The sequence below is a fragment of the Vulpes lagopus genome, chromosome 15 (genome assembly GCF_018345385.1).
Source record: "Vulpes lagopus strain Blue_001 chromosome 15, ASM1834538v1, whole genome shotgun sequence".
NCBI lineage: Eukaryota > Metazoa > Chordata > Mammalia > Carnivora > Canidae > Vulpes > Vulpes lagopus.
Window position 1 is genome coordinate 13285446 of NC_054838.1, and position 17543 is coordinate 13302988.

At 34.1% G+C, this 17543-nt stretch overlaps 1 protein-coding gene across 3 annotated transcripts in view; it reads right to left on the bottom strand.

Annotated features, from left to right (window-relative positions):
- Nucleotides 1–17543, bottom strand: part of FAR1 (fatty acyl-CoA reductase 1) — a 68029-nt gene that overhangs the window by 14412 nt on the left and 36074 nt on the right. For 2 of the 3 annotated variants that reach the window (XM_041730188.1, XM_041730186.1), the window contains 7 exons: nucleotides 16094–16269; nucleotides 9517–9696; nucleotides 7562–7739; nucleotides 6443–6487; nucleotides 6184–6302; nucleotides 5169–5236; nucleotides 3486–3657 (listed from right to left, as the gene is read on the bottom strand). In XM_041730188.1, the coding sequence (XP_041586122.1) occupies nucleotides 3486–3657; nucleotides 5169–5236; nucleotides 6184–6302; nucleotides 6443–6487; nucleotides 7562–7739; nucleotides 9517–9696; nucleotides 16094–16269 (938 nt within the window). Of the gene's footprint in view, nucleotides 1–3002; nucleotides 3175–3485; nucleotides 3658–5168; nucleotides 5237–6183; nucleotides 6303–6442; nucleotides 6488–7561; nucleotides 7740–9516; nucleotides 9697–16093; nucleotides 16270–17543 lie in introns of all 3 variants that reach the window. The other variant, XM_041730187.1, reaches the window with a different exon arrangement.

Here is a 17543-nt window from a genome sequence, read left to right on the forward strand (position 1 = left end):
AATACAGATGTAAGATTCTTTGTTAAGACCTCAGAAAGATCTAAAATAATACCTCATAGAATCTTTCAGAAAAACAAAGGCTCACTCCAATCTTAAAGACATGTCTCATAGAAACTACTGTCGAAAAGGCAGAACTTAAGAGTCTAAGGATTTAAGAGGCAGTGATCGAAGATCTAAGGGTGTTGTTCCATAGCAACCCCATAAAGAAGCCAAGAAAGAAAAAGGCATGCCTCAAAGAGATTTGTGGGTATAGCTTTGGTCTAATGGAGTCAATTGTTTTAAAATGAAATATATGGAAAACCTGCACAGTTTTAAAAGGAATCACATCAGTTTACATGTAAAGAGACAGAGACAGTACAAAATGAAAAGAGGTCTCTAGATCAAGGGTCAGCAAACCAGAGCCTAGGGGCCAAAGCACCTGTAAATAAAGTTTTATTGGAATATAGTCATGCTTATTCACTTACATATAGCTTATGGCTGCACAGTTGAGTAGTTGCAAGGTAGAAGCTACATTTAACAGCAGAGTTGAGTAACCACAAAGAAACCTCATGGCCCTTTACAGATAAAAGTTTGCTAATCCCAGCCCTACGCATTCTCATTTTATGGGCAGGTTGTGGGATAAGAAGGCCATTCAATTGCAAACACAGGCCATTTTTTTGTCTTATGAAAAAGATGACTCAGAGGGCAGAACCAAGAACCTCAAAATACATCCAAAGAGTAGGATTGAACCCTAATTAAGAAACCATCAAACATACCTGGTTGGAATTCAAAACTGTTACAGACCAGTGACTGCACAAAACTGTCCAGTCGTTTTCCTATGCCTGTCTCATCCTTACATGTTGTGTGTGCAAGCAGCAGGTAACTTGTCACTTTCATTCACAGGTTTTCAGACCAATACTTGAGGATACACCTGCAAAACCACTCTTAAAGAGCCTCATATGCAATTGTGGCAGATTCAGTTGACCCAACAGTGGCTTCAAGTTGATGCCAGAAAGGTCTTAGTAGTGGGAAGTAAGCGTATTTCCCACAATGGAGGAATATGTACTGTTGTGACCAGAAGGCTAACCATAGCCAGTTGCACTTTCCAAATGTCTTCAACAATACCTTTCAACTAACTTGCTCAAATTTTACATGATCTTGAACATTCTCTACATCCCCTTTCCTTGAATCTTGGAGGACTTGTGACTGGAGTGTGACTAAACGAATGAGGTGGTAATAGGGCCCGCATGATTTCTGTGGGTAGGTCAGAAAATGCACATAGCTTCCACTTGCCTGCTGAAAGAGTTCCCCTTAGACACTGTGTAAGCAGTCCATTTCCCCTGAGGCTACCACTAGTCCTTGAAAAAAGACTAAAGGAAGAGATCTTGACACTTTCTGAAGACAGTGACACAAGGTGTTTCTACCGCATGCCCCCCTTTCAACTCCAGCTGATAATCACGTCAAAGACCCCTAAGCCAAAACTGCCCAGCTGATTCCCTCCTGAATTCCTGATCCTGAGAGAAATAAACCATAAGAAATAATAAAATAGGGAAGCCCCGGTGGCGCAGCGGTTTAGCATCGCCTGCAGCCCAGGGCGTGATCCTGGAGGCCTGGGATCGAGTCCTGAGTCGGGCTCCCTGCATGGTGCCTGCTTCTCCCTCTGCCTCTGTTTCTGCCTTTCTCTCTAGCTGTGTCTCTATGAATAAATAAATAAAATCTTTAAAAAAAAAAAGAAATAATAAAATAACTTCTGCTTTTCTAAGAGCCACCTAAGTTTGAGATGATTTGTTATGTAGCAACATTTACTATAAATTTCATGAATTTTGGCTATTCATTCATTGCTTTAGTTTATTAAGCCCCCTCTTTTGTAAAAAGCTTTGTGATGTTGACCCTGTTTCACTTTTTTGATCTAGTTTTGACTTTCCTGCTCTAATATGAAAAAACCTTATTAATACCAGGAAAGCAACACAATGCCATCACTCATGAATTAACATTTGCTTTTTAGCCATGAAAGAATGCTCTCAATCACAAATTCTGCATTTTGCACATCACTCTAAAAATACTTGAAAATAATTTTGATATATTTTGGATCTCTTTTCCATTAAGTATTTTTTTAACCTATCCTTAAGTTGTTCAAGTCAACGCCTCTCACATATTTCAATATTTAACACATTGGGTTAGGAACATAATGGACAAATGAATCCACAGAAAATCCCTACAGGAAACTCAGATCCTGATACACTATAACTGGCAGATACCTCACTTTTATTTTTTGAACAGTTGATGGAAGTTCTGGAATCAGCATCTTCTTTAACATTAATACTCAAATCCTGAACTCTCCAATCAAAGGTTCCACTGTAACGCCAATGTAGTTAAAAAAAAAAAAATATATTTATGGTACATTTCACTATAATTCTGATAAAGACAGGAGGAGGACTTTAAGTTTGTGGGGTTTCAATAAGAAAAGAAGAAAGAAAGGCTATATAAAAACCATGAGAAAATAGAAAGCTTCCCATTTGTTAACTCTTGTTTTAAACTATGACATTCTCAACCTGGAAAATTAGTCAAAAACCGTAATTACCATATTATAAGCTGAATGGGCAGCTGAGATATTTCAAGCCATTAATTTTTTAGAAGCAATCTATGTTTTTTCATATAAAACTGCACAATCCACTCACAGGGCAAAACATTTTGCCCTTAATCCCCTATAGACTCACCTCTAAGTTTTTAAGGGAGAGAGACGGGCTCAATTTCAGCTTATAATAACAATGACAACCTTGATGCTGGACATTTCCTCTACTATGGGATTCTGAAGGATCAATGGCCCAATAAGAATGAGATCCACAATTAGACTCCCCAAATATCCTTAATTTCTAAGAAATGTCCTAGCATCCTGATTGTGATTGTGATTAATCAGGTTAGTAATTCTATAGGTAAAGCTCATGCTAGCGGACTTTTTGTCTCTCCAGCAAGCTTCCACCACCTTACCAATATATAGGTGTATTTACTGCTATTCTTCTTACCACGGTTTCTGACCTGTCAACCTGAGTGCAAGATCGAGCAATAATGCAGGTACTGTGTGTCTGACACCCTTCCAATAATGAAGCAATAAGTTGTTGGAATACAACTTAATATTGGGGCGCCTGAACACTTGGTTTAAAGGATTCATCTTGAAGGAATGATTTAGATAATATCCTGTAGGAAAAATAAGCGTCAGAGCATTTTGAATGTTATTTGTTATTCAGAAAAAAATACCTAACGTTAGACCTAGAATTCAGCACATGACAATATTTTATCATCCAAACTTTAGAACAAATTACAGTGAGTGACAATACTACCTTTGCTTTTCTGACAAAGTCTTAAATTCGAGTCTTCTCATTCACAAAAGGCCATTAAGCCTTATCATAAGCATAAACAAATACAAAGTTAATGAATATGCATTTTAGCGTAAGCATGGGTTGTTTAACAGTCAGAGGAACAGATAAGACAGAGCTAGTCACCATTACCTTGGGCTTCTTCCAGTCATCCTGAGGTAGATATCATACAGGAATGCTGGGGCCTTATGGCTTACAGCAATCCAGTAATGATATAAAAGGTGATTGGAGGTTAGATTTACATTGGGCCGTCTGAAGGCCTGTTCGAGAGGATTCCTCTTGAAAGTGGAAATTACATGGTATTCTGAGGAAGAAAAGTTGTGTAACAGCTTTGATAATAACCATGTAATGAAGTTTTGAAAAAAAATCATGTTTTTACAAACCAAATATTTCACCAAAGATGTCAGAGTTCGCTCAATTAAAAAACAAACTTTTCTACTCTCAATAGTAGCTAAGAGAATATGGGTATTAGACTGCTGAACCCAAGTGGTTTTAGAACTGCCACTATTTATGAATGGTAATTAGACGAATAAATTTTTGCTACAATTCACTTTTAAAAATCCTTTTGTTTTACCTATGTTAGTTTACAGTGTCACTTTCTATATTTCACCTCTCACGATAGCTTCTTTCTTTCTGTTCCTCTTTCCAGATTCTTATTACTGTACTTACTTAAAAATGAAAAGGAAAATCATCATCCTTTGCTTATAAATAATTAAGTTGTTCAAATTAACATACATCAACAGCTTAAAACAACCCGAAATTAACTTCTGCTGTAATTTATTTAGGTAATACAATACCGACAAAATCAAATCTATTATCTATGTTAATACTTTAATGAAAATGTATATTGAGAAATGCACTCAAAAATAATGCTCAACTTGATTTTTACTAAACTTTACAACACAATGAGAGATTACAAAAATAAAAACTAACTCATTTCAGTGTTCTAAAGTTCTTAGAATACTATTTAAATAATTATCATAAAATTATAATCACCCTAGATTAGTTTTCTTATATGTTATAATGGTCAATCTTTAAATTGAAATAAAAATGGCACAGAAAAAAACCTCAGGACAAATGACATAAAAATCCCCTTTAAAATCAAAACTCTTCTCCAAGGATAAAAAATTGTTCAATGAGAAGTAAAATAAGACCTCTTACTAAATAATGCAATCGATATATTTTACTTTAAATTTGAATAAACTTAAAAATTATTCAATTTCAGTAGGCTTTAAGTTCTATTAACTCTAATTTAGGACAAGCAATAAAGCATGTATCTATTCCTGTGATTTGTGAATTTCAAGAGATTAATAAATATAATAGAAAATATTCTGGCAAAAAATACTCTGCTTCCTAACTCCTTAATTTCTTACTCTTGGGACAGCTAGCTAGCTCCTGTAATACAACAACTGTTGTAGTTGGAAGTGATATTGCCTATGGATAGACAATATCAGGACTGAGAGCACCCACGAGGGAGGAAAAAAAAAATCACTGTTTCCTCACCATGGGCATTTATCTGTGAGGGAGGATGCTGCAGACAGCAGCAAAAAAGTAGTAATGGTCACAAAAGGGTGGGCCAGGAAGGGAATTTAACTAAGGATATTTTTAAATTTTTTTTTGGATATTTTTTAATTTGTGAAATACTGCTAAAGACCAGAAGGCAGTATAGGATAGATATTCTAAAATGGTAATCAAAATAAGAATAACTTGGTAACTCAATGGCTTTATATTGCCTCGTGGGTATATTCTAACATAAAACCTCAGAGAATATTTTAAGATTTATTCTAACATTCAAAAACACAGGTAAAATCATACCAACTTCACCCCAGTGGAAAGGATTAGTGCTGCCTGTTGTGCAATTATACACCATGATGTTTCTTGGTCTGCAAAGACAAAGATCAAAGCAATGAAACATAAAAAGAGGCCAAACTTATCCAATTTAAATCTTACATGATATTCAAGTAGGAAAAAATAATGATTATGGGTATATTTTCTACATTGATTATTTCAAAAATTATCCTTAAACTATTAATCTTTGTGTCTGAAGGACTATTTACACCTACTCTTTTTCCCTCCACTACCAAAAAAATTATTAAAAAATACAGTATTTTTCTCTATTCATATTTTTCTTCATTATAATAGAAGGAATATCTGTTATTAAATGTAAGAAACCAACAATGACAAACAACCTCAGTCTTCCTATCTCCTTCTAATTTCCAGAAGCTTTAGTTTAAAAAATTATGGACTGAGTTCCCTTTTACCAGAAACAGTGTATTCATATAATCATATCCCTCCTTTTTTAGGATATAAAATACTGACTTAAAAAATAAGAGCAGTTTATTAACTAGGGAAAAAAGTGTTATTGAAAAGTTTAAAATTTAAGAGTTACCCATAAATGCTACTACTCCCTTTCAAAAAGAAGCCTGAGTTGATTAAAGCTGCTTTAGTGTGCCATGTTTAATATATGAAAGCCATTCTCTGAGAATTTCAGCTTTTTATATGTTGAGTTTATATCAAGTTTTAGTTTGGAAAACTAAAAAAGCATCAGGGGGTGGAAGGGTTTTGGGTTTTTCTCATTCTTAATCCCAAATGAACTTTATCCTATAGATAGTATATGACAACTAATGTTAATTCTTAATTACAGCTGATGGAACTACTTGCTCTATTATTACTTGTGATTAAACCAATTCCTGCAATTGGAAGTGATAATACCTGTACATATTGATATGGAAATTATCAGTACTGAGGGATAAATTAACATTAGCCATTAGGTCTGTTTTCCCTTCACAGTTACTATATATTTAACAAGCGACATTGTCACCTCATATACCTATTAACTCCGGAATACCAGGCTGCCGCAAGACTCGTGTTGACAACTACATCTACAGGAACAAGATCTGCAAGGGCATTGTTGGAGGCACGCATTGTTCGAAGAATTCCTTTCCCTGCCTTTGTTGAAATTAAAAACAGCACCTTAAGATATGTAAGCCAGAGTGCACACACACACACACACACACACACACATATAAAGATATACAGAAAACAGAAAAATGTATGTAGAATGTAAAGAAATCAAAAGGTTTACTTACCGCAATAAAGAGACCACTTGGTCCATTAAAGTTATCAATCCATCCCTAATACAAAAATTAAAAATAGGGGGAGCTTAGAAATATTGTAAACCTAGAGATTCTTTTATCTGAAATCTACAACTCCATATATATACTTAGTAGTTTTTTTCTAAAAACTAAAAAACAGACAAGATTCAGGCCAGAATATTTCTCTCCTGTAACAGAAACAGTCTTTGCCTGAGATTGCAAATGTGAAGTTAAGTCATTCTCAAAAGGTTACCTACTCTTCCATTAAGTCTCCACAAAGAGAATTCAATAAAAAAGCTTATAAAAAAAAAAAAAGGAGCTTATATCTGTCAAATATTTTAGCTAAATTACACTTGTTCAAGTTTGATTTTGTGCTATTTATCTGAGGCAGCATCATGAGATTTGGGGGAAATAGGAAATCCTCCTCAAAACTACTGAATAAAACAGAAGAAAAGAGAAAGCAACAGAAGCGATGCTATCACTTACTATCATTATAGAGACCTAGGTTTTTTGTAAATCAATTCATCTGTTAGTTTATATCTATTTTCTCTTATTTCAGGGATTCACAAATACCATAATGGCCTGCTTTTCTACAAGCAAATTATCATAGAAATCTCTTATGCCTTCTTAGCTTGTGATCTATACAGGGAAGAGTCTACCTCCTGGAAGGCTTGCCTTATTCTTGAACTAAAAAGCAAATGAAATAAAATAAGATCCTGAATATTCTCATCTCTATTTCCTTCACCTCAACAAAGGAAACTAATCAGTAAATAATTTTAAAAACCAACAAATGCTGATGTGTCAGAAGCCAACATCTTGTCAGTCACAAAGACAATGTATAAAGCAAGGTCTGCTTTGACTCCACACAACACCGCAGCCTTTGATTTAATTTTCAGTTAGGATTTTTTAAAGGCTTATCTGCATTTCTATATATGCAGCATCATGTTACAAAAAAGTACCAAAAAAGTACTCTATGAATGAGAACAATTTTGCCATAGTAAGCCATGTACAGTAAATAACACCTGCTCTTACATCAAGCTGCCAACTCTTTTTATACAAAGACAAGACTTAAAATTCTCAATTCCATTATTACAAAAATTTCTCACAACTTACTGGAAAAGGTTCTTTCCAACTGGCACCAACAATCGATGGCCTTACAATCGCCACATTTAGCTTTGCTCCTTCTTGCTGTACAACATACTCTGCCAATGCTTTCGTGTATATGTATGTGTTAGGTCTGTCTCCTATCAATTTTGGTGTGATATCATTTACTAGGCCATCATCCATCCACCTGGTCAGCAAAGAAATTGCATGCAAAAATATTTTCAGATGTATTACTATAAAATCAGAACCACTTAGCTTTGCATATTCAAACATATCTGTTGCTCCGATTCAAATGATTTTATGGTTTTTACTAAAAAGAAAAAAAATACATAAGCAGAAGTTAATCTTACTTTCATTAAACAACAACTACAAGTCCATATCTGTGTAACTGTGACGTTATACAGACTTATATATTCAGTATAATGTCACACTCTCAAGATACCCATACTAGCTGATAAGATTATCAAAGTAAGTTTTCTTCTGCATGTGGAAGAAAAAGAATCTAACAAAACTGGAGGTTGTTACTCAACTTAGGAGAAGTTCCACAGCAGAGATGAATTCTGAAAAACGGAACAGTTCCTACTTTAAAACAACAACTGCGAATGCTGGCTAAGCCAAGGAGACATTAGCCTTTATCACAGGGAGTGAGTTTACAGAGCCAATCTATGAGTTACCCTAAAATGATCTGTTAGCTAGATTTCTTTGTAAGCAAAGAAAAGAGATACAGAATGAGAAGGTTAAAAGCATTTTCTCAGCAACTTAGATGTTTGGATATGCCAACTGCTAAAAAGAGAAAAAGTAAAAAGCTTCATTAGCTTCTACTTTCAACTTTTCCCAGACGTATTAAGCATTTCCAACTACTGACTCACGGGGACAATGAGGTAAATATTTGGGACCATCTAAGAAATAGAGTCAGAAAACAGAGACCAGAGAATTAATGGAGTGTCTTGGTAAATTCCCATTCTTATTTATTTTCTTATAATCTGTCTGCTTCTTCATACTGAGTAGCAGGAATGCCTTAAAGAGAAAGACTTATATGTGCTTACTCTGGGAGAAAACATGGAGGAGCGATGAACACCCTCTAATGCCCTGAGGAAAAAAGAATTTAAGTAAGGGACAGTAAACAGAGCTGAAAAGGGATAGGATCTCTGAGAAAAAAGGAAGCCTAAGGGAAACGAAGAAGAATAAAGGAGGAAAAAGCCCACAGGGCTATTATAGGAGGATTAATGATATGTTTGGATATAATGGACATGAGAATTTTCTATAATTCTAGTCCATTAAAGAAGATCCTTCTTTTTATTTTTGCTATGATCCTGTTTGTTTTATTTGATGAGAAAGTACAGCCTGAAGCAAATGAATCTTGACCCTGCCGAATTCACTTATGCCATATCCCATCAAATACTCACAAATAGTAATTGCTGATAGAATCCTAGTCCTCAGAAAGGTGATAAACAATAACACCAGGAGTATCATTTAAAGGAATGAGACTGATCTTCTAATAATAATTTAAGGCCTTTGTACAGATTTACTCCATTGGAGGGAAAAAAAGGGGGGGTAATTTTTTAATCAATTAGAACATTGCTATTCAACAAGCAAGTCATTAGTCTCTATGGGTATCAGGCACTTCTTACATTTGCTAGATTAACTCCCTGGAAAATAGAGAACCTAATGTTATGGATGAGTTGTTCAGAGACCTTCCTCCAACCATCACACTTCTTCAAATGTGAAAGCTCCAACCTGACTTCACCAACAGTCATTCAGATATAAATCTACACAATTAGAAGAACTTAGTAGATATGTAATAATTGGTTGAATAAGGAATAGATAAAATAGGTCAGGGGTGGGGGAGGGAGAGGGAGAGGGAGAGAGAAACTGATAGAGACCAAAAGATACATATCAACAGATACTTAAGTCCAAAGTTTTGGGGATCAAAGCAAATGTGCATAAATTTAAAATAAACGTACTCTAAAGAATCAATCAGCTTCTTGGGATCCACAGGAGGTGGATAGACTACTTCATCAATATGCTTCCGATTACAGTAGGCATATGCTGTTGATACATGCATGAATACTTCCAGATTCTTCATTTGTTGTGCAAGGAGGATTAGCTGGCGTGTAGCAATCACATTTAACTGCACAGCATCTCTATAAAAGAAAAAATGACAATGAAAAATTGGGAGGCTTTCCCAGTGAAAAATTAGAAAGTCATTTATTTTATCTGCTTAAACAATTTTATCTTCATTAGAGAGACAAGGAGACAGGAGATTTTTGTTTCTTCACAACTGACCCCTTATGTCTAATTTTGTAGATTTTATTTCAATATAAAGTACATTCAATCAGTTGTATTTAAAAAGAAAGATTTTCAGATTATAAAAGAAGCCTCACACTAGAACTTAAAAAATAAAAGTACAAATTAAAAATTTTAAATTACCCAGAAAGAAACACAGATAACTTCAGTCTTTGGCTTTTATATGTACATTTTGAAGTCATGCTAGACTGCTTTTGCACCTTGATTTTTAAAAGCATATTGTTTCAATATATGGAATTACAAAGAAGTAATCCGAATGGTTAAGTAATTTTAAAATGCTAAGGCAGAGTCACTAATAAGGGTAAAACAGTCAAAGAAAACTCCGAAACATTAAATTACATTAACATATAATCAACTAAGAATATGTTTATTTCCCTGTGTAGCAATTAATCCAAACACTTCTTAAAGACTAGCTTACAAAATTCAAAGGGGTACTATAATAAAAACAGGTACATTCTGTCACAAGAGACACATACAGGACTCAAAAATGATCTATATATTAACTTCTTTTTGAAATTTATCCAAAGTAAATAATTTTACAAATGCAAAAGTATATATGCAGAAAAATAATCAGTGAAGCATCTAGTAATAGCAAAAGCCTGGAGAGCCTTTCATTCACTATGAATGAAATGAATAAACTTTAACAAAGCAGGTATTTTATCACAATGAAAGAATAGTGTCATTTTAAATAATTATAATAACTATAAAAACATGGGAAATCTGTATGAAGATTTTTAAAACACAGGCATTACAAAGTAAAGCAGGATTAAGAACAAGACTCTCGGGTACCTGAATTCAAATTCTGGCCTGGCCTACCTCTCAATGACCTTGTATAGTTCACCTGTAAATAGGAACTATAACAGAGTCTACCTACTAGGATTTATACAAAATTAAAAGAAATAAATAGCTTGCAAGTATTTAGCATTATTCCTAAATAGGCACTAAAACAGGCATTCAATAAATATTACTAAAGGTAAAGAGATGGTGGATAGTTTTTGCTTGTTATTTGAACGAAAAAAAGTTGATATATTCAATACCAGTAATACTGTGAAAAAACTGGTAAAGTAATACACTGTTGGTGACTACACTGATAGAACTGATTCAAAGAGATTAAGACAAAGTACCAGAAAAAAAAAAAAAAGACAAAGTACCAGGAAGTACAGAAATGATGTAACTACTCCTCTAGTGAACCTACTGAAATTCACTCAAAGGAAAAATTTGTTCTTTTTAAAAAAGATTTTATTTATTTATTCATGAGAAACAGAGAGAGGGAGGCAGAGACACAGGCAGAGGGAGAAACAGGCTCCCCACGGGGAGCCCAACACGGAACTCGATCCCAGAACCCCAGGATCACGCCCTGAGCCAAAGGCAGACACTCAGTGAGCCACGAGGTGCCCCAAAAAACTTGTTCTAACATTAATTTTTCAAAGAAAGAAATGAAAATCCCCTAAATTTGTTATACCTAGTGAACATTATACATAAATTATGGCATATCAACATGGTGGAATATAATCATATCACAAAAATTTTAACCATGAAAAAATCAGAAGTGTGGAAATTGTTTCCCCAAGTAAAATCAGTTCTATGTTTAAATTTTATGTAAAACAATGTATATTTGAAGACAGACCACAATGAGGATGTTTTTAAAATCACAATAGTTTTGAATACTTTCCAAAATTCTTACATTTTCAGTATTAAAGAAGAAAAAAATCTAATTATTCTTTTAAAGGCCAGGATATGTCACTGATAGAATCTGATCCACCTGACTCTAAAGCAGTGCTTTGGTATCTGTTCGCATTTGCAAAACAATGGAGATCGGAGGGTACTGTTTTGGAAGAGGTATACAGAAAATATTCTGTTACAGGTTCCTGAGGACAGGACAACAAGTTCTGGGTCACCAAGAACAAGAAATAATTCATGAGAGGAAAACTCCTGTGCATTATTTTTTCCTTTAATTTAACAGTATCCAAGGGTTCATGAAAACATACTAAAAGTAATTTTTTTTAAATGAAGTAATTGGTTTGTGGTCTTAAAATCATGAGAATATCTTTTTTCTTCCTTATCTCAACTGAGAAGGGAAAAAATCTGCTCAAATGGAAATCCAGCAAAAAAGGCATTTCACAGAGAGGATACACTCCACTAGACTGTAAGGCAATATGCTATTTTCTTTTGCATTTGTGAAACAATGAAGCTAGGGAGGGTAATGTTTTGGGAGCAGTACACAAAGGATATTCTGTTACAGGTTCCTGAGGATGGTAACAGAATTTCTGGGTCACTGAAAATAACGAATAACTTCAGAGAGAACACTCTTGTACCTTGTCTACTACCCCTGTGCCTGAGAGCCCAAACGTGATGGCACTTTATATGCCCACATAAGTAACTCTCAATATCACTGTAAGGCTAATAATCTCACTCTATTTTACCACCATCCAAGTTCTACTCCACTGAACCTCAGACTGAGATCCTGACTCTGATGTTAGATCAGAAAGCCAAAATAATAATAATAATAATAATAATAATAATAATAATAATATTCCCATGGTTTAATTATATGGAGTCATAAAGACATGTTAAATAACATTAGCTTTTGGAGGAGGAGCAAAATGAACAAATCTTTGTTTATTTATGGTCCAACATTAATGTCGACACAGAAGCCACTTCACAGAAAAAAATAAAGAACTCAACTTGAACTGACAATAAATCTTGTTTACCTGTCTTGAAAATATATTCTGAATTGCTCAAACTCTGTGTTGATATACTTCTAAGACCTTAAACCAGAGATCTCATGCTTGGCATGACAGACACCTGAGAGTCAGATTGCTGGAGCTAATCCTCAGATACTCTGTAATATCTGAATTGATGCCTGGAAAACTATATATATATGTTACACATACATGATTTATAATCTATATGTAATATGTAGTTTATAATATATATTTATATATAAAATACATATATTTATATTTTAAGATTTTATTTTTTATGTAACTTCTAGCCTCAATGTGGGGCTCAAACTTAGGACCCCGAGCCCAAGTCAAGAGCTGCATGCTCTACTGATTGAGCCAGCCAGGTGCCCCTGGAAAACTATTTTTAAAAAGTTCCCCAGGCCATTCTGATATCTCTTTCCCCCTTCCCCACTTCTGAGAAAATACTTCATACATGAGATCTCATCACTATTGCTGATTTTTTTTTTTAATTCAACAAAAACACAGACACAGATATCTCGGGACCAATTAGTCAATCTTAAGGTAGGAGACCCAGACATCTATAACTTAAAATCACACACAGTCTTGCCACAAATAAAGATTCCTGGGGTTATTATCTAAGACCAGAGGGTCCAAATATTCCAAGTAGAGTCCAATTCTGCATTTTTAACACATTTTCCAGGAATTCCTAATATTCATAACGCATTCTGAAGTGGGAGAGTCGATGCCCTTAGACTCAACAACTTCTTGATCTTTTCTCATCATCCATCTTTACTTCTACTCCTTTCTCAATGCCTACTCGCACCTACTCAACATACCCCATGTTCATATTCACATATTATCCTATTCAAACTGCTGCATCTCTAAAATCTCATACTAAGAATTTCCCCCAGACCACCCCTCCACTTCCCCCCATAAGCCTGTTTTCTGTCCTCATCATGGTCTCCAGTTTCTTGATATGCTTTTACTCTCAACTCCACTAGCCTATCCCACCTTCACTTTTTTTATTACCTTAGGAACACCAGACCCCAGGATCAACTATTTAAGGAATTCCTTTTATTATCCTCAGTATCATTCTCCCCTCATTTTTTGCCAGTATTTCTTTACAATCCCTTAATCTTAATACCCACTTTTTCCCACCTCAAGATTTATAAATTATCATATCTCAAAATAAATGCATACTACCACCTCTCAATTCTTATAGCACTTAATGTATGCTCTTCAGTAATTTCTTACTTTCTACCCTACACTATGATTATTTAGGCAAATCTATCTCCCTTTTAGACTATCTGGACTTTGCAAACAGGATCTGTGTGCAATTTCTTGGTTTTTCCCAAAATAATGGGTATAATGTTGGGAGTAAAATCTGGATTATTTTTTGCCCTGGTAATAAAAGTCTGTGTCATTTTTTTAATTTTTGAGTAAACTTAAAAAATGATTATAAAGAGTAACTATTTCTTAAGCAGTTACTACATGCCAACTTACAGTATTCTAGAATGCCTGGCCCAAATATCATCATTTACAATACCCATTAAAACTGCTTTACCAAAAACAATAATTTCAGTGAAATGACTATGGTTACGTCAGTAAAGGCAATAAATTTTATTATTCATCTATATATCCTCCTTGCACTACGAGATCACTAGTAAGAGAAGAAAGAATAATGAATAGATTTCCCTCTCATTAATGGCAGACTTGCTTACCCCAAGGGGAACGGAAAGAGAGAAAGAAGGTTCTTCTCATACAGATTACTTTTTGAGTAGTTTCACCCTAATTAATGTTGTCTGTTTGCAAATCCATTTCCCCTTTAAAAGCACCTAATTTTTCCTTTAAGCTAATGAGGACTATACCATAATTATCCAGTAAATATGTATCTTTTTTTATTGAAAACAGTTTCAAAAGACTGTGTGAGCTTTCTTTTGGTTATGAAAAACAATGAAAGCTAGAACTATGGGGGGGAAATATCTGTTAGACTATTTAATATTAAAAACCTACCTATTATCACACTATCCAAAGATAATAAGTGGCAAGTATAAAAAGCTGTATATAAATACACATATATGTACACACATCTTTTATGAAAGTGAGATTCTAACTATAGCTCTACTAAGATTCTTTTGTCACTTTTGAATCATGAACACATGATGGTTATACAGAAACAACTAAAAAGTAAATAAATTATTATCACCAGATAATAAAGGATAAACTCAAAGTTAGAGCTAAGGTATGTAATTCCAAAGCTCATGTCCTTTCCAGTACACAGTGCTGCCTCAGCTTCCTCAAGTATAAAATGCACTTGCTCACAATATTACAGTGGTAACATTAACATAGAATAAAATAATGAAAGAGAAAATTTACCCTGAAACCTACAAAGTACAATTAAAGAAATGTAAGTGACTATGACAGTGCCCTCACCTGGAATATGGATAAAACTTACTGTAATGCTTTGGTGCTGAATTATCACATGATATAATATCAATTAAGGCTTATACTTTTATATCAAAGACTTTATGGGAAATAATCTCAAAACCCTTTATAAACAAAATTTAACTTAAAAACACTTTAAGAAGGGTTTCAAGTATTTGTAAAACCTAAAATAGTCTGCACTATTTTAACTTGTATAAGACCATACAATTAGGTTAACATTATAAAACTGTATTTTTTAACACACTATCAAAAAGAATCCTCTGAATTAAGCACCATTATTTGATAACGCATATTTTAAAAACACTAGTAAACGTTTAAAACATTATTTTTTTCTTGAAAAAGGCATTTTGACAGAAGTCCAAATTATTTTATTTTTTTTAAAGATTTTATTTATTTGAGAGAAAGAAAGAACGAGCAGTGGGGAGGGGCAAAGGGACAGAGAGAGAGAGAAGCAGACTCCCTGATGAGCAGGAAGCCCAATGCTGGGCTTATTGTTCCCAGGACCTGGAGATCATGACTTGAGCTGAAAGAAGATATGTCACTGACTGAGCCACCAAGGCACCTCTTTCATCTTTTTTTTTTCAAATTATTTTTTTAATTAAACATATGTCCACTGCTGCCTGTCCCTAACATTGCTACCAAGTTCTAAAACAAAGACAAGGTATGACTTAAATTTATAAGCCATTTTATCTTACTGTGCAGAACCTGAGCTCAATTTTTTTTTCTAATTTTCAGGTGAATATGTGTGGGATAGAAAAATAAAACTGCTGAGGTGCAGGCTTCTGAAAGAATGAAGGGAAGAAGAAACAAACAGTTGTTAAGACTGATACACTTACTGAAGGTAAATTTCTCTTTCTTCTATTCCATACTTCCCTACCCTACAGTTAAATTCAAGGCAACTTCTAATACACAGACACTAGCTGTCCAATATTTCTAAACTAATAACAAGAAGAAAATTCTCTTAACACTCTTTAAGACATAGAAAGCTACCATTAACATAGGGCAAACAGTTTCAAATCACTTTCAAAACAATCTAACTAAAAAGAATTCAAATTTTTAAACTGTGATGAAGTTCAAATATTATATAAATACCTTTACTTACCTTAAATTTTCATTAAACCTTACTGTAGCTGCACAGTGGAATATAATATTGATAGAATCTATGATGATCTCTTTATCCTCTTCACTAAGAGCCAGTTTAGGTTGGGTGAGTTCACTGTTGATCGCTATAACTTTCTCTCTAAAATCTGGATTTTCATCTCTCAATCTGTCAAAGAGCTAGCCAAGGGGAAAAATATTTTAGAACAATATTTTTCATCTTTCTAAAACCCTTGGCCCCCCACCAAGGGTCACTTCTGAAAACTTCAACTATGTTAATCCTAAAGTTGCCATTCTTAACTGCTATCATTCTGTATAGAAAACAGCCTATGAAACCCATATTATCATCCCCATTTTACATATGAGGAATCTGAGATGCAGAGTGGTTAAGTAACTTGCCAAGGACACAGAACGGGTACTTTCAAGAGTTATATTTGAAGTGCCCATGCTTTTGCTGACTAAACTATATTGTACTGTTCCTCAAAATAGACTTAAGCAGTATAGACATCAGGACAATGTTTAAAATTATAATTCAGACTTCTAAAATCCCAATCTTAATTTATGACTTCATTTTATTTTGGTTTTATTCTGTTGCAGTAGATTACAGTAAAATACCATTATTGTCTATATCAAGTGTGAGGCCAATATTTTTGAAGAAGAAAAGAAAAGTAAATATGCTGATGGAAAAAAAAAGTTGGTGAGGAAATATGCAAATTAGAATCTGGACAAACTTGAGAAATACCATATATATAGGATTCTAACCCCAAAATTCAATATCCTTAAGAATACTAGAAGAAATAAATTAACTAAAAAATCAGTTAGATCCCAAGGTGATTTTAGTGGCAAAGGCACATTCGATTTTGAGTCAAATTTAATTTTTCATCCCAGATTTTTTTAAAGGAACATTGATGCTATCTCCAGATCACTGCTCTTTTACACTTTGACTCTCCACTTCATTTAAAATCCATACTTGTGGTTTAAGTAGAGATTCTGAATCTGGGAAGAAAGTCTATATGGTATATAGAATGCTCACTTATCTTCCGAAGTGGATATAACAGTGTTGCCCCTTTCACTACTGTTAGGTAGTGACTTCAGTATTAATGTGTTCCTTTATTAATTATTAAATATCTACTAAGCATTTCAGATGAGCAGGCACCTTCTAGACACTGAGAAAACAAAACAACAATCTTTGCCTCAAGCTATTTAGAATCTGACAGGAAAAACCAGACAAGTAAACAAACAATTAAGATACAACGTTAAAGGTAACATTACAGGGCTAGGAGTCTGTACAGGAGAAAGAACTAACCCAAATGAAGAAGGACCAGAAATTAAAGAAGAATAGTGTTCCAGGCAAAGAAAGCAGCACATATAACCACCTAGAAATAAGAGAGCATTAATGTTTGGGGAATTAAAAATAATTCAATACAACTTGGCCAATGACTAAGAATGAGGGA